At 35.6% G+C, this 22139-nt stretch overlaps 1 protein-coding gene across 16 annotated transcripts in view; it reads left to right on the top strand.

Annotated features, from left to right (window-relative positions):
- LOC129240103 (serine/threonine-protein phosphatase 2A 56 kDa regulatory subunit gamma isoform) overlaps positions 1-22139 on the top strand; it is a 73409-nt gene that overhangs the window by 11060 nt on the left and 40210 nt on the right. For 13 of the 16 annotated variants that reach the window (XM_054875709.1, XM_054875673.1, XM_054875650.1 and 10 more), the window contains 2 exons: positions 7101-7139; positions 7461-7635. In XM_054875709.1, coding sequence (XP_054731684.1) covers positions 7101-7139; positions 7461-7635 — 214 coding nt within the window. Of the gene's footprint in view, positions 1-7100; positions 7140-7460; positions 7636-9757; positions 9912-22139 lie in introns of those variants that run through there. The other 3 variants (XM_054875742.1, XM_054875751.1, XM_054875760.1) reach the window with 2 other exon arrangements.

The following is a 22139-nucleotide window of genomic DNA, read 5'->3' as shown; positions in this document are numbered from 1 at the left end:
TACTCTAAGGAGAAGAAGAAGAACAAACTTGGAAAAAATTTAAATAAATCGAGCAAATGTCACACACAAATAAAGCAGGCCACAGACGGAGTATACAAGTCGAAACAGTCGGTTGAAACTCATTTCGCCGCGCACGCGTGGATTTGTTGCTATGTATGGCATTTATTTGCGGCTGAAAAGAAGGGAGGAGAGGAAGAGGAAAAAAGTCATTCAATTTGGGTACAAAACTGGTTTAAAAGGCGAAATGAGTATTCGCATATAAATTTTTATTTTAATTAGAAGAGGCTAGAAAAATGCCAGAAGGAAAGAAATAAAACTCCGAAGTTAGAGAACACAAAAAAATACTATTGTAAATCAACACGAAAATGGTAATCTGGTCACATTGTTCACCGATTGGGCTAGTGTGACGTCACGAAAATCAGCTGATATGAAATTCACTGAGAGCAAAGTTACGAGCCAACCATAGGCGCCAACTCACTATTCTCTTCATCGTGAGTTTTTGTGAATTATGTTGTAAAATATTCACAAGGCGGCATTTCTCATTTGCGGCTATGTTTCGTGGGATAAAAACATACAAACTTCAATCTCGATTAATGTGACATAAATTCTTAAAATGACTAACTTCTTTATATGTAACTTTCAAAACTTTGATTGCATTACAATGCCTTCTAATTGTAGAAACAAATACATACAATATTGATTGTATTCATACTTATAGCTTTAGAGATTATGCTCACGTTAAATACTCTCAACTTTAGACGTGCTTGTCATTTTTAAATTATTTGGAAAAGGGTGGGCCACTAGCTGGTTTCTTTTTAAATCACTTGTGATTTTGGAGCTGGCAGTAATTTAGCTTATAACAAAATGGTTTACTTGCTTAACTGCAGAATTGAAGGCAAAAGCCCACTATGGGGTTAGACTTTTTGGGAGGATCCTAAAGATCAATGTGATATCAACAATCAAAGAACGATTCAATTAATTATGTAAACGCAATGGCCCATAGTCCTAGTAAAATTGTTTCTAGCTCAAACGTGAGAAAACAGAGCTATGCATATGGAAAAGAACAATTTACTCTGCATTATAAAAACATAACAACTTTAATTAGCTCACCCTGTGTCAGCAAGAAATAATCAATTTAGATCCTTTTGTAACATTTTGAAGTCACGTTCTCCTCATTTTAAAGTCCAAACTCTGTTTTTTGTGATAAAATGCATTTAAGTTGTCTAAGACAGAGTTAAAATGGTGTTTATTTTTAATCGTTAAAACCTGTTTTTACTTCTCCATGACTACGGGCCAATGTTCCCGCTATGGTTGAATAGAGGCAGAAACCTTCGAAAATGTTCTGCAAAATTGGATAGAACGTCTGGGTTACGGGGTAATATACAGTTAGAAGGCCGAGAAAATGCGAATTTTTCAGACATTTGTCTGAGAAAACTTTTACATTTATTGATCTAAAAATTTGTACACATATTATGTTATCTTTTAACTGTATTTTAAGACTTAGTAGTAGTAAAAATATTTATTTGGAGATGAGCTACAGCTGATATTCGGGAGCTCCTATCAAAAAACAGGTTTTGCGGTGACCACTATATCTCTGAACTGGATCTTCTGAAATTAAAAAACCAAACAGATTTCCTTAAGGTAATGTCAAATCTAGTAATTAATCGAAGGAATAAGGAAAACAATTTTTTGACAAAATGACGGTTTCTCAAAAAAAAAAAATCGATTTTTGACCAATATTTCGGCCGTACATCTATACTATAAAGGTGAATATCTGTACGTTGTCCGCGCATCACTACGAAACGACAATATCAAATGACGTAAACATTTTTATACAGGGTGGCTGATGAAAGCCGCTACCAAAAAAAAATTGAATAACTTTTTTTCTTTTTAAGTTATCTGTTCCATTTTTGTTTTAGTTTGCAGATTGATCTTTAAAATTTATTAAAATGGATAACTGGGACACGCAAACAAGAATTTGGATAGTCCGTCGCTATCACGCACTGGAGTCCGTAGTTTTGGTACAGAGAGAGTACAGGCGGATGTTTGGCGGCGATCCCCCGAGCAGATGGACCATAATGAGACTGGTGAATAATTTTGCTGAGCAAGGAACAGTCGCAAGAAGGCCTTATCATTGAAATCCACCAGTTCGGACGGAGGAAACGATCGCTGCTGTAGCTGCAGCTATACAAAGCAATCCAAGGTTTTCAACAAGAAGCTTATCTGCTCAACTTGGTGTCAGCCGACAGTCTTTGCAAACAATAATGCACAAAGATTTAGACTTATTTCCCTACAAAATTCAAATGGTTAACAAACTGAATGCAGCAGACTTGCCGATTGGCTTGGAATTTTGCCAGAAGATCCTGCAAATGGTGGAAGGAGACCAAAACATGTTAAACTGCCTTTTCATGTCTGATGAGGCCCATTTCGATTTAAACGGCAATGTGAACAAACAAAATTGTCGAATATGGAGTACTTCTAACCCACAGATACTCCACGAGACGGAATTGCATCCTCTTTGCGTGACAGTGTGGTGTGCGGTTTCTTCACGCTGTATTGTCGGGCCTTATTTTTTTGAAGAAAATGGTCACACCGTTACGGTTACTGGAGACCGTTATTTGAAAATTCTGAAAGAATTTTTCTATCCAGAACTACGCCGAAAGAGAATTCCTTTCAACTCTGTGTGGTTTCAACAAGATGGGGCAACGTCTCACATAGCCCAGACTGTTATGACAGAGTTGCGATGAAAATTTCCCAATAAACTGATTTCAAGAAACTCCGAATTTCGTTGGCCCCCAGGTCGCCTGACCTTACTGCACCTGACTTTTTCTTGTGGGGTTTATGTAAACAAGAAGTTTATAAAACAAAGCCAACAAATTTGGATGAACTAAAACAATCCATTCGGGCAACAATTGCGGCTATTCCTGTCGCAACTCTCAAAGCAGCAATGAACAACTTTTTACTAAGATGCCGCACTTGTGTCAACGAGCATGGGGGACATTTAAATTCAATTATTTTTAAAACTAGTTAAGCTACATTTAATAAAATTTAATGACCTTCAACTTGAAAAAAAATAAATGAATTCCATACACTAAAAAAAAAGTTATTTGAGTTTCTTAATGTAGCAAAATTCATCAGCCACCCTGTACATTCATATTTTCACCCGATAAAGGTTATAGGTATGTTTTTATGATGGAACTCCCTTCCCACAGCCCCCAGGCCGCGCTCTTATTCGTCACTAATAATCGAATATTTGCTTAAATTTAATTTAGAAAATCTTAGTTTTTCCTATTTCCCATTATTTATAGCACACTCTAGACTTCATAATCCGCATAAGCTGTTCAACTATGACCCAAATGCAAAGTTCAAAAACGGTTTGAGATAGAAAATTAATAAAAATAATTTTGCTTGATATTTTTCTGATTGGTTGTTTTGATTTTTTCAACGAGGCATAGCAACAGATGCCGGGTGTTGTAATATTATGGTTATTAATAAAAAATTATTTTCTATGAAATTATTGTTTGTAATTCTTTTATATACATATCCTAAGTCCCTCAATCCCTGGAGGTCCCTCCATTTGTGGAACAACATTAAGACGGACACCACAAATAGGAGGAGCAGCTCGGCCAAACACCCAAAAAGGGTGTACGCGCCAATTATATATAATAATATATATATTATATAAATCCCTCAAAACTACTCCTACGCGAGCGGGGCTGCGGATTAAAGCTTGTTGTTTATAAAAATATATTTATATTTAAGAAGCTCGTGTTAAAATTTGAGACTAATCGGTTCAGCCGTTTTCGAGTAATGTTGGCCACCGACTTTAAAAACAACATTTTGAGAAAAACGCGCTGCCGCTCTGGCCTTGTCTTTCAAGCACTCTGAACCGCCTTTTCAAATTTGCGTGTAACTTCGAAAATATTCACCGGAACTATATTAAGTTTTCTGTGTGTATTCTTAAATATATGTGCATTAAGAAAAAAAAAATGAAAAAAAATCGATTTTTTTTGAAAGTTCTAACTGTATATAACCCCTTACTGCGGGACAAACAGAGGTGGCCATTTGAATGAAATTATATATATATATAGAAATAGAGCAAAACTCGTTGAAAAATATAGAAGGTGTTTTTTATAGAACTTTAAAATAGAATTCGTCCTATGACCCACCCTCTATTCATATCCTAATTAATTCAATTGTCGCCATCAACTCACCTGCTGAACGCACGCTTTTGAATTTTGAGTGCGAAAAAGGTGTATCTGCCATTATCGCGAGTATCTCCCAAGCAATGAGGTAAACTAATAAAACATACATACATACACGGTATATTTCTATAAGTAAGTATGTACGTGCATAAATAGGTAAGAATGTAAAATATTTATGTGTAACGAAGACACGCATTTGGCCAAACTTGGAGTAGAATGGCAATGTAGCCTAATATGTATGTACATGCTTCATGCATACACTGGTGCTCACATGATTAAGTCACTTTATCTTTTTATAATACTCGCAATATTTTTCATGCTAAATTTTTTCTGTTAATTTTTTATAAAAATATAGTTAACAAACCTAGGAGGTAAATCAAAGTTCCGAAATTTGTACAAAATTCACAATACCTTAATGAGTTCAGAAAATTGTCATGAAAATTAAAAAAAAAAAAAATAATCAAACTCTTTGGAAATCTTCTGGATAGCGGTTTTATAACTCGATCAACTTTAGTAAAATAAAGTGCAGGTTTGAAGTCACTTAAAATTGTGTAGATTTTTGAATGTTTTTTTTTTGTTTACGTACGATGTTCAGCATTTTCTTCCATATGACGAATAAGATAAGTAAAACGATAAAGTGTCTTAATTATGTGCGCACAAATGTACATATTCGTATTTAACAAATCAGCGGTATTATCTTAATCTTGCGAGACTCAATTGCAATACTAAGCAATCTTTACTATATCCCAATGACAAAATGTATTTCGTTTATTTCAGAAATGAGTCTCTCTGACCCTACATTTTTTACTCTCAGCTAAAAGAGATGTTTGACGGTTGCTCAGCTTATTTGAAAATTGATTTTTGTATCGAAATTTGATGTTTTCCAAAAAAACAAAAATGCGCGAATTTAAGCTATCAAAAAACGCTTGCTTTGGTCTTTTCTATTAAGTGATTGACTTGCGGCAAGGTGTCATTATTTTTGGCATTTATTGGCTTGGTGTAGTGTACATATAAAGAAATTTAATTCATATGAAAATTAAAATATTTTTAGAATAATAAAATAATATAAAAAATAATAAATAATCTTTTATAGGTCATGTAAAGCAAAAATCTACTCTAGCATATTCGAACTTTTTACGAGACTTGGAGATTTCTTTTCCCATTACATATGCTACGCTGGGTCCTCTGTTTTCATAAATTGAGAAGAGTGTTAAAGTACCAGTGGGTGGTCTTGGCTTTTCGAAACGTGCGGCTCAGATTTCTGGGGAACTGAAAGCGGTTTTTTCAATTCGCCAAAAGATCTTGATGATTTAAGAAAATAAAGGGTGGGACTGGAACATCTTTCCTAGCCACTACAATGGTCTTCTTTGCCATCAAGTTAACGATTTTTAAGTCTAATCTGGCTTACCTAACTTAACCCTTTGTTGAGCACCCAGGTCTAGCCAGACTTTTTCGACTTTGGGCTAAATTTAACATATTTCTATTATAGCTTACGACTTCAGCTTCCCGGTAGCTTCCTAAAATTTAATTTTCTATCGACAGTTTGTCCCGCTTCCAAGCCATCCAAAACCATAAAAAATCAAGCAAAATCATCGACATCGACATCCAGGGTAACACACTGGCAGATACAATTGCCAAGGCCATTTCCATTACACCAACAGTCACATCAGAAGTCATCCTACCCAGCGACATATACCGACTTATTCATGAATAGAGGCAAACTAAGTTACTTCGTGAATGGTCGTATTTTAAACAACATTACTCGAATATTAACCCCAAACGTACAAAACCTGCCTATCCATCATCGCTACTCACCAACCACACTTCGCCATACACACGACTCCGTATTGGGCACACCATAATTACTAGCGTACACCTATTATAGGGTAATACATCCAACACCTGCCCCTTCTGACAAGGTACAGTCAGTGTGCATCATCTACTGGTATCCTGCCCAGAACTTGCTTCTCAAAGGCGTCACCACTTCAGCAACACGGATCCTCTTCTACTTTTAAAAGATGCCTCTGAAGCCGAAAGCCTCTGCTGCTAGCGCTGCGTTTGCTTGAGTTTACTTATAATTTTATTATTATGTAAACTTTTAAAACTAAAATAAATAAAATTTTCTATCGATTTATTGATATAACCTTTTAGAAAGGATCCTCGTACAGGACGAAAAAAAGGATTTAAAAACGTTACATCTTCGGTTAGGCACCTCGCGTCTGGTCTGGCTGGACCCCATTTTTATGCATTTGTATGAAAATATGTGGCAAATGCGTCACATTTATAATTCACTTTTAAGTATCGCAGATACATAATATATATATTTTTAATTTTGGTTTGTGAAAAACAATTTTTTTTTTGTTCTTTATTTTGACACATTTCGAAGAAGGTGGAAGAAAAAAGTTTATTGCAATGAAATTTTTGGTAAAATATGAAAGGATATTTATTTATGGAGAGATTTTTGAGTGTTGTTGACATACTGGATTTTTGCATATAATGCAACAACCGAGTATCTCGACAAAGCTTTTCGTCTTCTTCACGAACAAAGACGACAATCTTACAGCGGAGATGTGAGTGTATCGGCTCCGGTTGGGTGGTTGACTACAATATTCTCAGAGATAGTAACTGGTTTGATGAAAAATGATTCCATAGCCAAACGAGTAGTGAATTGAGAAATAACGGCTGGATTCTGCATACTTTAACAAGACTTTAGTCAATAAGTATCTTTACTACAAATTTTGTTCAAAATCTTATAATTTAAAATATTTTTATACTACTTTTAATAACGTTTTAATTATCCCATTTTTGTTTTGTGTTTCAATATTCTTAAATTATGTTTTTTGTTTGTCTCAAATATCCCGCAAACACTTTTTAATATTCTCTAAAATCTCACAGGCAGCTAAGCTTAAGAGGCAAGGATTTGCAAGAACTAAGGTAAAGACATAAGACATAAATTGAGAAGTCCTTCGCCCTTCACAAATGCAATGCCTAATTAGACGGTAGTTGCTCGCTCGTAGATTTCCGGCTCAGACTCCTGTAGCAGCCCTGTTGTTTGCCGCTGGCAAAACTGTTCGTCGCCGCTACCTTCTGGCAACTCTCTTCATGTAGTAATATCATTACCAACTGCGCATGCTTTTATTTCTGCTTACTTTTGTTTTAGCCTATTCATAACATATTTGTTGTAGTGCCGTGCCCTTAGTTTCCCAATAGAGTGAATTTTATTAAAATTCGTTTGGTTTTGGTTGTATTTTGCAGGCTAATAAGGATAATAAAAGCACACCACCACGAGATGCCCCACCACCTACACCAATTACCAAAGGCTTAAATTTATCAACAACGCCAATCGTTAAGAAGGAGAAACGTCAAAGCAGTTCCCGTTATAATGTCACAAAGAATTGCGAATTGACACCTTTGAGTCCTCTTAATGAAAGTAAGTAAATACCAAAAATAGTAACAACTGCACAAAGTTTTTATTTTCCTTATATTTTAAGTATTTATTAATTTTTACTTTAAGAATTCGAAAATATTCTACTTCGAATGAACCTTTGAATAATTTTGTGACAAGTTAAAATGTGGACACCATTTTGTTTGCTTCTGTTTTTGTTTCAGTATTATTTTTTGCGAAATGTTGCGTTGAAAGGATGAAACTCTTTGAAATTGTGACATTAATGAAGGCATTCTATCTACATATAACGTTTGTATTTCTTATCCCCAATGAGAAAACTAAAGGCATTGGTGAAGTAAAAAGTTAGGTGTTTCTTAGCATTAGAACATCCTCCCAACCGAATCATACTGATTTTGCGTATACTCGTGCATTGCTCATTCGCACACACTCGTTGTTGTAAAACAGCTGGTAGTATTTGACACTTACTATGTATGTCTTACACCGGCCTTTACGCCAACTCTTTTGTTGTTTACACATTTTGTAAAAGACTGCCGTTCAAGTTGTTTATTACTTATTAAACAAGTTCACAGGGGTCGTTTTTGAGTTTAGCAAACAAAAACAAACATAGAAAAAAAATTGTTCTATAAAATGGGCAAAATGAAGCTTGGAGAGAAATAAAGTTGCTGAGAGCTATTGGCAAATAGATGGCTGTTTGCCGCATTTGCCTAGTGCCTCTCTCTCTTCCTATCTCTCTTTATTACTGAATTGCCTAAACATCTAAGTATGTTTGTATATAAGTATATATATTTGTTGGTATTCACAAGTATTTCAATTGAGATACATTTTCATCAAGTTTCATTAAGTTACAATACATGTTGTTGTTGTAACAGCATAACAAGTTCCCATACATTGTTAGGGAACGCTGCCAAAATGACAGTCCTTGGTCGGATAAAAATCCGGGTCTTTCCGGTAATGTTGAATTAACTGTTGTGGGAACCTAAAATAAGCGTATGTCCGTTAACCGAACGACCGAGTGGGCGGATGGAAGGGGCAATTTTTTAAAGTTACGCGTATATCGAAGCCTCTTATCAACTGAAGATTGTATTTTGTTTGCTGTCAGAATAAAGAAGTCATGTTTAATAATTTCACCGGTCTGATTTAAGTGTGTAGATTGCCTTGAAATACATGTCGGCTACTTCGCGTCCACTTGACATATCATGCATATTTTGCTCGTTGGCAAAACCATTTAGTCGGAAGTGCGCATTGGTGCTGAAGATGAGCTTGATTTGAGAATGTACATATAGGTATGTATGTAAGTTTGTTTTTGAATCTACCGATATGGGTTTAGAGTGACTAAGAATAGTTGACTGCGTTTTTCCCCGGCAGCGGTGTAATTCTCAAAAAGAAATGTGGTTTCCGACTTGCACACTAAACTGAGAATCGAGGCATAATTTGACGATTACGACGACCAAAATTGGAGGTAGCGCTTTTAAACACGCGATGGCCGACTCTTGATAGTTGCTATTAAAAACCTTCACCTATAAAGATGTTCCGTAAGGTTGTTTAAATTAATTACATTTTTTTAAGTGTTTTTTGCGTGAGTTATATTTGCCAAAAATGTCGTTTCTAATGAAAAGACAATTAATTTGAAAAATTAAAATTAACTCAATTTGGAATAATCAGCGAGATACAATTTCTTTTTAAACGGCATCGCTGCCTAGTTAGTCACCCTAAATCTATTTGCTCTTTCATACTCTCATTCACGTTCTTTGGACATGCGTTTAAAGAATACGACACGGTGAGAGCAGCACTTCGTTAGGCAATAATACCACTTTTTTGATAGAAACTGTTCTGCTACGGTCTGCAGCTGAGTAGTATGTGTACATACATAAATATATTTATTTCTATGCGACGGCAAGAACTTCTGCCTGGAATTGTTATTTTAAAGGGGTGGTGGAAAAACATATTGATTTTTCCGTCAGACTTTTTTCACAAAGTTCGCCTTGAGTTTAGTATAGAGTGCGGCAGTGAAGCCACAAAGTTTTCTTCTGCTACGGACGATTTAAAGCACAAAATATTAAAAAATAAATATATATATATATAATCAATGAAATTTTTATACAAAACCTACAAACTATTAACAATATACATACAAACCATTAGTATGGCTAAAAGTTTTTAATTCGCTTGCATATGGGAAAATTGTGCATCTTTCGTGCCTGTGCAATATATTAAAGACTATTAAGTTTTAGTTAATGAACTCAGGTCGATGTGTGCCTTTTAAATTGGTGGCCAACACCTGCCAAACGTTGAGGCAGAAGGTAGGATGGCTAGTGTTGGAATTATAAGCATTTGAAAGCGTTGTGACGTACGTGTGCTAAGTAATTGCGTATTAAATTGTATTGTCTCCGGCTGTTTCGGCATTTCCGTTTTTTTTTCTTGTACCTACTCGTTGCTGTTGTGTTCGACTGTTCCGGTCGTGGCTATGGAGTTGTTTCATATGTTTATGTGCAATTAAATTTAACTCTTAAATGTGCGTATGGAATGTTTTCTCGAATACCAATAAGTCATAAATGCCGGCAAAAAAAAGAAAACCGCAAAGTAACAGAGTTAATCGCTTTTTAAAATTGATGTGCTGTTGAATTATTGCTTTTTTTGTGTTGTTTTCTGTATAGCTTTCTTTTAAATTATTATCGACTCTAAGTCTGAAGTAAACATCGAAAGAGTTTATACCTCGAGTATCTACCCACTTCTTGAAAACGTGCACGGTGTTGCATCTACATACATACATACATTTGTGCGTGAACACTCCTTTTTATACATACATGAATTACATACATAGATATGAGAGCTTTTGACAAAAACAAACATTATACGACACTGCCAGGTTTTGCTTTTACATAAAACAATTATGATTTTTTTTAATTTTTAATAAAAAATGTATTAAACTAAGGGAGGGAATAAGTATTAAAATAGTTTAAATATTGTATTAGAATTCAGCAATTTACTGCCTAACGGTTAATAAGCAGATTTAATTCTCAAGTAGTTTTGTTGTTGTTGTAACAGTTTACTAAACCATGTCAGTGCGGTGTGGTCACCGGTCGTTTTCGTCTAGCTCATCTAACGGTAGGCCAGGAAACTTTTTGTTCCGAGTCTCACGGCATGTATACCTCGCGGATAGTGCCCCGTGAGGAGCCCCACGAAATATGAGAGCTGAGATTATGTCATCCTCAGAATATTCCTCGAATGCCTCCGATCCACACGTGGCCAGAAGGATTTCGCGACCTTACAAGTTGATGTGCTTGCCCAGCGCTCGCTGAGTTGACGCGAAGCCTATCGTTCCAGGAGTAGCGCGCAGGTTTTCAAGGTCCTTGTCTTGCAGCTCGTCCGCTTCGCAGTTTCCCACAATGTCACTATGTCCAGGTAGTCTTATGTCAAAGAATTCGGATGCAATCGAAAGTGAAATCAGGCATTCCCTGACCAGTTTCGAATGCACCACAATTGAGCCCCAAGCCCTAATTGCCGCTTGGCTATCGGAGTAAATATTTCTTTCTTAACAGTTATGACGCAAGTGAGTAGCCAATCAGCTGCTGCTTTGATTACGGCTACCTCTGTTTGGAACACACTGCAGTGATCCGGTAACCTGAATTTGGGTCTGATGGGGAGCTCATTGCAGAATACTCCTCCTCCATTTTGATATATAGTACTTTATTATTAAACGTAAAAATGCTTTTTTTTTTGCATGAGCTTAAAAAAAATACAAACACCGAAAAGGAAAAATATTCACTTATAAACACTCTTTATTAGTTGAACCTTTGATGTTAATAATTCGTATTTTATTACGACGATTTTTATATACTACTAGCAAACCCGGCCCCCTTCGCTGGGCACACTAAAATAGAATAGATATGGTTTAGAACAGAAAATATATGATTTTCATATTATTTATTTCTTTATTCTTTATTCAAGCGCTTTGGCATAAACAATATTTTTTGTTTTTCTATTTGTTTTCAATTTTCAATTTCAATTTATTTGATTTGTTTTGTACATAGTAAGACAGAGTCTTGTGGTAGTACATCTTCTTATAATTCTAGAATACGAGGATGGTATACATAGAAATTCTACTTAGATTTAAAACTATTTTAACTATTAAACTTATAGACTAAAACTTAGAGTAGTAAGTGAGAAGAAGAGAAAGATGGTGGGAATGGGAGAAGGAAAGGGGTATTAAAGGTTAGAAGTATAATAATTAGAAACTGCAGTTTTAAAACACCTTGCTTGTTTTATAAGCTTTATTGTAATATAGTTGGTATAGAATTCCATAGTTTAATGGCACTGACAAAGAACATGCGTTCTGATTCCAAGTAAGTGTAAGTCGGAACAATTAGATTCAATGTTCGGGTGCACTGGCATTGTTTAATGTTTTTATACAGGTACAATGGTTTTTGTGTGTATATTAGTTTATGCAGGAACAAAACAGAGCGTATTTTGAGATACGAGTCGAGGTTATGATCGAGAATCTGTTTTGAGTAGATAGATATATGGTCATATTTCCTTTTTTCAAACACGAAACGCGCTGCATTATTTAAAGCGATTTGCAATTTTTGCTTCGAATTATTATCAAGCCTGCAATATACTAATTCAGCGTATGATACATGAGGAACAATGAGTGATCTAACAAGTTTTAATTTAGTTTGCCGTGGCAGTAAGTAGGCAGTACAATATAGTTTTCTAAGAATATTATATACCTTGTTTACAACAAAGTTTATATGGTCAACGCATGATAGTCTTGAATTTATTCAGAAACCCAGGTTAGTTACTATGTCATCAAAGTTAATATTTACTTCATTAAGTAATATTGGCGGCAAATTTGAGTAAATATAAAATATAAATTGAAAATCAGGAAAAAAGAAGATTGTTTTTAAATTTCAAATCAACGCGTATGAATAAACAATCGTCTTTTTTCCTGATCATCCATGAATTTTTCGTTTCAATTTATATGTTTTATTAAGCATTGGAGCTTTTTTAACCATTATCCATTTATATTTTTCAAAAAAAAAAACGAAAAAAAAATTTTTTTCCACGAACACATAATTTCATTCGGATTTCACATTAAATTCTCAAATTTCGTAAGAAATTATTCACTGTTCCAAAATCCACTCCAAAAAAATTCACAAACAATTTTTACATGTTGCACTTACGTTTTTTCCTTATGGCATCCAAATCAGAAAGAAATATTGACAAATTGTAACTCACACTGTCAATTTGACAGTTCAGTTCCGCCCGAAGCGTTAAAAAAGTAAGCGACATTATGGCTGGTTCAAAAGAACGCTGTACCCGTTGCCAGTGCTCCGAATTACAACCAAACTTTACGAAACCCATTTTCAATACTTACTTAACAATGTGCGTAAGTTTGGTTTAATTCGGTTCAAAGACACGGCGGGTCCACGTTTTGGCATATATTTCGAGACCCTAGTCATCAATAGGTATGAAAATTACCCCGTATTAAAGCACTTATGAACAGCTTTCATTTGATATTCATATTGTACAAACACATTCTAGGGTCCACGTTTTGGTCTCTATCTCGAGACCCTAGTCACGGAGCGGATGGAAATATTCTGAACTAAAGCATTCACCAACAGCTTCCATTTGATACCCATATTGTACATACACATCCGAAGATTACCCAGGTCCACGTTTTGACCTATATCTCGAGACCCTATCTACCAATAGGTATCTAAACTATACGGAAACCATCTTCAATACCTTCTTAACAATGTGTGTAAGTTTGGTTTAATTCGGTGCAAAGACACGGCGGGTCCACGTTTTGGCAAATATTTCCAGACCCTAGTCATCAATAGGTATGAATTACCCCGTATTAAAGCACTTATCAACAGCTTTCATTTGATACCCATATTGTACATACACAACCAAAGGTTACCCGGGTCCACGTTTTGACCTATATCTCGAGACCCCAGTCACGGAGCGGCATGAAAAATACTCTGTACTAAAGCATTCACCAACAGCTTCAATTTGATATCCATATTGTACAAACACATTCTAGGGTCCACGTTTTGGTCTCTATCTCGAGACCCTAGTCACGGAGCGGCATGAAAAATACTCTGGACTAAAGCATTCACCAACAACTTCCATTTGATACCCATATTGTACATACACATCCGAAGGTTACCCGAGTCCACGTTTAGACCTATATCTCGAGCCCTATTTCCAAAATAAAATATAATCCATGTTACTCGTGGATGATGTAGCTTTCGAATGGTGAACGAATTTTTAAAATCGGTCCAGTAGTTTTTGAGCCTATTCATTACAACCAAACAAACAAACAAAGTTTTCCTCTTTGTAATATTAGTATAGATTTATAGTAGAAAGGCGAATTCTACATATTGATTGAGGGATATGATCCTAAGCGTGTTCGTGGGCCGAAGACCGACGCCATTAATGTCCTCACGCGGGCGGCGGCGCCAACTTTTTATTTTTTTTAGCGATGAAGAGTCTTTTTTCAAAGTGTAAAATATAATTTTTTTACCTAATATGAATTATAACACCTTGCCTAAATGCTAATATACCTTAAGTATAAGTAAAGAAGTGGCACCGTTTCACTGGAAAACCCAGAAAGTGAATTTCGATCGAACTTTTGTGGTTTTTAAAATGAGTGAAATCGACCTTTGGCTTTCGACAAAACAATGTTTTCATAAATAGTGAAAATTTGGAGTAAAAATTCTCGGTGAACTGCCTCCTCCCCTCCGCCCATCATCCAACTACATTGTGGTAGTAATGGAAAGTTTAGCCCGTACTATCTCTGGGGGAATTCTCAATGAACAACTAATGGAAGAAATTGCAGGAAATTAAATAGCAGACATAGGCAGATTTATTGTCAAATCAAGATGATTGTGTACCAAAATGGCACCTTTTGTGCTAATTGAGTCTGGAATGTGTCACTCAGACAGCACCTCAAGCAACCAAACTACCTTTCAAAAGGTGTAGGCAATGAAAATAAAATGACAAATGAAGTAAATTATTAATGGTACATAATTTAATTCAATAATAATAAAATACATAAATAATTTATCGGCACTTTCACATTTTATATATTTATTCACAAATGTGTCACCGTATATTCACAAGCCACTGCATACAGTTAGAATAAAAAAAATTGCATGGCGGCACAGGAGATCAAATGGAGCCCACCTACGCTTTAAGCGGTACCACTTATGTCTACTTGCTTTGAATATTTGCTTTTATTATGTACTGCAAGAGCTTAAAGACTCGACAGTGAATTGAGTTATTTCCAGACAAGCGCAGAACTAATTGCCATACTTTGGATCCATTTTGAGATATGTATGTATGTATATAGTTTTTAGTGAGTTCTAATTAGATACTCACTCACAGGTCACATTATATTTTGTATAAAAACAAAAAAAGAGAAAAATTCACATACACTTTGCTCTTGTCGAGTGGCAGAAAAGTTGTATACCTCCAATGTTTGAGTATACATTTATTGTCCAGTCGCCGTGGTCTGGCAAATGCCGTCTTGAGTTCGATTCCCACTGTAGATGCGAAACATCAAATAAGAGAAACAGTTATTCCTTATAACGGTCGGCCTACGGCGGGTAATGGTAAACCTGCGAGCAGGGTCCTCTATCTGTTGGAAATCAAATTAGAGAAACTCGTCCGAACGGCGAGGAACGGCGGCATTCGGCAGTTCAAAAATGTAATTCAAATTTTACTGGCCAATTCACGTGAATCCAAACTCAATTTTTACTGCAGGGTGTGTACGTATATACAAGGTGAAGTCCAAAATAAACAAGCGCCAACTTTTTAATGAGTTAGTGCGTTGGAAGTAACGTCTCTAGCTGACTTCCAGTGAAAGCTTGGTGACATTCGGTTCAGCGGAAGCGTCTAAAGTGTCAGTATATTTGTGTCATCGGTACAAAAATGAGTTTCAAACAAACAGCTAATATCAAATTTTGTTTTAAAATCGGTAAAACGTTTACACATTTGAATTCATGGGCGTGGGTTTTTGACGATGATTGTCTATCTCGTGCCAGAGTTCATGAAACGAGTAAATCGTTTCAGAGATGGTTGTGAGGACATAAATGACAATGAACGTACGGGCCGCCCAAAATCAGTACTCATCGAAAACTTCATCGAAATTGTTCGTAAATTTATAAAGAATGGACCGAAATCATCGTTGAAATCCATGGAATCGGAGTTGAGTATCTCTAAAAAATGGATTTATGGAATTTTAACTGATCATTTGGGCTTACGAAAGCTCTGGGCACGTTTCGTTCCGCACAAGTTAACTGAGGACCAAAAACTGATCAGAATTCAACATTCGAAAGACCTCATTAAGAAATATAAGGCGAGAAAAGACGAGAACTTCCTTTACAACATTGTAACTGGCGATGATAGGTGGTATTTCCAGCATGAGCCTGAAACTAAGCGTCAGCCTTCCGAATGGAAGGCCCCAGACGAGTCACCACCCAAAAATCGTTTGGAGAAGTCAAAAATCAAGTCGATGGTCATTTGTTTTTACGATTCCAAGGGAATTGCCCACAAGAAGTTCGTGCCAACGGGCCAAACCGTCAATGCAATTTTCTATCTTGGCGTTTGAAGTGTTTGTTGCATCGCATTCGTCGAATTCGCCCTGAATACCACGATGGAGGAAGCTGACGCTTATTGCATAATAATGCAACATCTCATCCATCCACTCTTGTGACTGATTTTTTGACTAGAAATCGCATTTTAACCATCAATCACTCACCGTATTCGCCTGATATGGCTCCCTGTGACTTTTATCTATTCGGAATAGGTCGTCGGTATAGGCCATCGAAAAGTCTTGTACCGACATCATGAAGGACATTCCGGTCAATAACCTGAAACCCTCTTTCGAAAAGCTTTTAAATCGCGCAAAACAGTGAATCGAGGCCAGAAGGGCCTATTTTGAATAAATAAACTCGAAGTTATCAGAACAAAGTTCCTGTCGTTTCTATTTTAGCTCAGTCTTGTTTATTTTGGACTTCACCTTGTATGTATGTACGTTTGCACATTCTTTAGGTACCATATCTGTATGGGCGAGTATGTGGGTTTTTTGTTTTTTTGTAAGCTGAAGTCAGACTTTAGTACTTTTTAAAAATGTTTGTACATTTTTGACACTTCAAGTATGAGTCAATTGTCTAAGTCTCACCGTTGGATGAAATTTTGAAAGTTGCGCGCGATGTTCGGTGACCCAGTTCCGGTGTCTACGAATAGCCATAGAAAGAATGACTCGCTTTTATTTAATGTAGAATGAAGTAGATGACTTATAAAGCTTAATTTGTTGCCTACTTTCATAGAAGCGTATTTCCAAACGAATTTTGCAATTTTAATTTTTGTTTTTTAATTCTGTATCGTTGCTCGGATATTTTTGTATTTACAGAACCTCTAGTTATTGCTAAGTATTCTCATCGACAGGAGGCATATACCATAAGTATGTGTTTTAGCTTGAACGTAGTAATATTTCTTATTATCCACAACATTCTCAGCAACATTCATAAGCCAATTATCCAAGGTGTATCGTTAAACATTTCATCCGTTGCAGTTTAATGTTGTATATGAGTTTTGTAGAACCCAGTGGACATTGCACCCGGGCAAAGCAAGCAACGAAAGAAAAAATATAAATAAATTGACAAACACAAGAAAGCCAACAGAAAATTATGAGTAACTATGTAATATATACGCACAGAGTCTATGCTTTATTCCTTCTCCTCCACTTTCAGAGGTTTCGTATTTTCTTCTTTATGTCTTCTTAATTCAATTAAAAAACTTCCACATTTGTTGTATGTAGTAATATGCGGAACTTGTGCCTACAAGTGCATACATGCACACACATGCTCTATTTGATCCCTACAGTGGTTTCCACTTGACGGATACGTCGGCTTGTTGTCGGTTTTTGATGTCGTTGGAGCAGTGTTTATAGTCAGCTTCGTGTGGAGGTCGGTCAATAGGTTTTGCTCTTATTGGGAAAGCACTGAATTGCCACTTTAAGCATTGTTTTGTATTTCCCACACCAACGATTTAAGTACTCGTATTTGTTTCTTTCATCAAATTTCATGAGGGAATGTGCCGAGGCCGGCAAATTTGTTTCTGCCCGTAAAGGAAATGGTATGTTAATATTTTAAATCAATTAAAGGACCATAGTTCACAAAAATAATAGTGCTTGAAACTAGATTTGTAAGGTCCGTCACATCTTGATATGTGATTTTTTTAATTATGAATATTGGCTGCTAAAGACGTAATTTTTGTACCCGCGCACTTGTCGATTTAGCCACATACACATGTGGTCATTAAAATAGGGGTTGCCTATTTGCAACGTTCATACGGAAAATGCGAGTTTTTTAAACACGTCATGTGGTCATTAAGGGGTTATGTGTAGTCAGAGACCCGTAAAAATTATGATTTTCAATAATATTTTTTGCTAGTCAATTGCTTTATTTTACAAAAATAAAAACAAAGCATTAATACATAATGTTTCGACTTGACTTTAGCAAAATTTGAAAAAAAAAAAAAAATTAATAATCGTAAAAGTTATCGCTGTTTGTTGTGTGGAGTCCGTTTCTCCAGAAGTTCCTTGCTGTGATCATGACAAGTCCTTGGAGATTCATCTAAAATCAATCGGGCAAGAGAAATTAGTTTTATTAATAGATAATCTATGTAGTGCCTTTTTTTTTTTTTTTTGAAAATTACTCCTAACAATATTGCAACATCAGGAAACATTTTTCAGATTCAAATGCGGAAAAATCCAATTTTTTTTTAAATTCTGATTAACCCCTTAAAATATTTTTTTTTTTTTTTTATTTATTAAACGAGTAACAATTATAAATAACTATTCCACTTAAAGAGCTAAAGCAGTGGCTACTATGGCCTTCGGCTATGGCCTTAAAATAGGTACAAAATAAAAACAGTTGCGATAAAAAAAGAATTGATTTTATTAAAAATGCTGTTCAAATGATAGAAGTTTAATTATCATGATTCCCAATGACTTCTTGTATTTTGACTTTTTGGATTTGTCAAAGATTTTCTTCCCAATTCGCTTGTTTAAATCTCCCCAAAGGTTTTTAATGCGGTTTTGATCGGGTGACTGGCTTGGCCAATCTATCACTTGAACATTATTTTGTAAAAACCATTCACGTACTAACATTGAGTAATCTTTTTGGGTCATTATATTGCATAGAGTGGCATATTCTACTTATCAAATGGTAGCAGCACTTCTTGAAGTATGTCCTTGTAAATCAATTTGGCAATTTTTTTTGGTTATGGGGTGCATAGATCCTACTCCATACCAAGAGAAGCATCCCCAAATCATTATTTTGTCGCCACCGTGCTTGACTTTTTTTGTGAATCGCGGTGGGAAGTCTCATGACATATTTTGCCCAGCATTATTTCCAAAAAAATTATTTTTAATAAACATTGTTTCATCGCTCCAAAGTATGTTATACCATTTTTTCATACCCTCTGGTTCACACCATGACTTGTGCTATTGAGCAATACTTTTCTTCCTTCAAAAATTTGCTTATTTCAACAGAGGAACTTTACGAGTTATTCTGCCTGGTAGGTTCTTGTTGTACAATCAGTTGCATCGGCCTTTGATGCCCCAAAAGGATCCCTCTTGGAAAGAGTCACACTTAAATTATTAGTGCAAAATTAATTAGTTAAAATGCAAGAGTTATTCGCAAAGTACCTGATTTCCTGCCACGCAAAATTGCATTTTATTGAAATATCCGAATCTGCACAACCAATATTGTAACTTATTATAATGGTTCTCTTAAATTCACAACGAAGTAGTGATGCCATTTGTAAAAAAAGCGAATTTTCAATGATAACTTTTTCCTAGCGGCACAAGGAAATCAATAGATAAAGGCAACGTTCCTATTTTAATGTTCATATGTGTATGCCCACCTCCATGCGCACGATAACGCGAGTAAAAATAAATATATTTCAATGAAACTCGGTGCTCATATTATTCTTTGTCCAGTGTAGTTTGCTGAATGAACGAAATCGGTCAATAACCACGCCCATCTCCCATATAACTATAATTCTCATAAAAGACAAAAATGTGATATCTCTGTTACAAATGAAGCAAAATTACTCAGATGTGATACAAATCTGGAACCATAAAAAAAGTACGCAAGTAAGAATAAAAAAATGGGCCGTGACACACTCGCTTTTAGGTGAATGCGTTTATTTTCGATTATTCGAAAACGACTTATAAAAAACTCACCCAAATTTCGTACACGTGATGTTTCCCACCTCATTTGGGTTCAAAATAAATATTGAGATCGGATATAAACTAAGTCCAATTCTTATATTTTAAGACTAAATTTCCGTCCGTTCCTCTATATAACTCTCATTACCCATGAGTTTGTTTGATTCCAAAAATTAATAGCCAGCCCTAATTAAATTTTACTAAAATGTGCGCGGGTATATAAAGTACGGTCCGGACCGAATTTGGGCTTCCTCATTGTTTTTATTAAACTAGTATAAATTATGTAGACAGACTGTTGTTGTTGTTGTTGTTGTTGTTGTAGCAGCATAAACATTCCACATACATACATGCACGGGGATATAAATCCGGGTCGTTCCGGTAACGTAGAACCGACTGTCGGGAGAAAGATGGAGACAGGCCTTCCTGCACCATGACTATCCAAATAAATCTAGCTAAAAAGTTATTATTTATCCAGCGGATTTTTAAAAATCTCGGGCACATATCGGGATTTCTGAACTAAACTTGGTGTTAATATATTTGATATCAGGTTAAAAAATTTCACTTATTATTAATTTGAACAGAATATGGCCCGTTGACGGGTACCCGCTGTCAAAATTAGAGCATGTTTTGCGGAGGAGTCGGTTTTCTTTCCGTCTGTTATTTTTACGGCGAGAAAATGTTTAGATTTATTTCTACTTTCTCTGGCAGGCTGAAGTCTCAGGGTTGCTTTTCTAATCACTTGATGACAATTTGTTTGTTTGCAAACAACAGGCGGCCGTCGTAGCCGAATGGGTTGGTGCGTGACTACGATTCAGAGTTCAGAGAGAACGTAGGTTCGAGTCTCGGCGAAAGACCAAAATGAAGAAAAAGTTTTTTCTAATAGCGGCCGCCCTCAACAGGCAATGGCAAACCTCCAAGTGTATTTCTGCCACGAAAAAACTCCTCATAAAAAATATTTGCCGTTCGAAGTCGGCTTGAAACTGTATGTCCCTCCATTTGTGGAACAACATCAAGACGCACACCACAAATAGGAGGAGGAGCTCGCCCAAACACCCAAAACGGGTGTACGCGTGTACGTGTATATATATATAAAGGCAACAGTAGGCAAATAACAAACAAATAATATTTATTCGATGCACAAGAAACCCCACAAAATATCAATAATTTAAAAATAAGTGTTTTTATTGTAACAATGAGCTTCAACGACGAGTTGCTTCAGAAATATAGCAAACGAAAAGATTTCACTACAAAATTACGCTGTTCCGCGGTAATTCTGTTTCGGGTCTTACTTCACTCCTATCTGACTATGACTATGGCATGAAATTTCATGAAAAAAGCGCAGTTCTCCCGCTTACCTCTCTACTTGATTACTTAAAATTTTGCTAAAATTCTTTCCCATAGTTTTATGGGAACTCCGACTTGGAATATTTTGCTTGAATTATTACGATTTTTACTTCATACAAGTCATTCCACTCTAATAGATAAATAAATACGCACATGAATGCGAATTACACTCGTACTGTTATTATAAAGTGTTCTTTGTCATGGATTCAGGGAGTTAAAAACAAAAGTCATTGCCGATTACCATAAGATATAAAAAGTAAAACACACAAGCACATACATATGTATGTGTGTGTAAATATTAAAAGTGTTTAGCAGTATTTAGAAAATGTTGATTATTTTGTTTACATTTAAGAACGTAATAATTATTTTCCGTTATCGGTAGAAAAGTTTCAGGTGCGTAACCAACACTGACTCAAATTTTTCTCACCAGTCTGACAGAAGTAAGAAACTAGTCGCACCAAAGATTAGAAATTCATTGAAATTATTCAATCACAGTAGTAAAAAATTTGTAGTTAAGCTAGATAAGTTTCAGGGAAATGTTTCTTTTTAAACCAACAACACTAAGGCATTCCCATCTACCATTTGAGTACTCAACTACTTTACACATCTAATTGACCGCAATTCCCTTATGTTGCTGGTTGGCTTTGAACTTGACACTATCTAACACAATATAGCTGATACTAAGTAGCTAATTTGCCAGTTTTAATTGTGTTGCCATTAGCGTTATTGACTTCATCATTAGCTTAACTGTTATTTTCGTTCGCATCGTCATCCTCGCCTTCTTCATTGGCATCCTTTGTTTGTAGTTCCATAAACGTACACATTCGCAAATGTTTGTTTGTTATTTCAGTTTTAGAAAATAATGTTGCTTTATTTTTTGTACGATTAATTCATTTTTTTTTTGTTCTCTCACTTTTGCATGCCATTTAATAATCTAAAA

This window comes from Anastrepha obliqua, chromosome 1 (genome assembly GCF_027943255.1).
Source record: "Anastrepha obliqua isolate idAnaObli1 chromosome 1, idAnaObli1_1.0, whole genome shotgun sequence".
NCBI lineage: Eukaryota > Metazoa > Arthropoda > Insecta > Diptera > Tephritidae > Anastrepha > Anastrepha obliqua.
The sequence above is the reverse complement of the archived record's forward strand: the minus strand, read 5'-3'. Positions and strand labels throughout refer to the sequence as shown.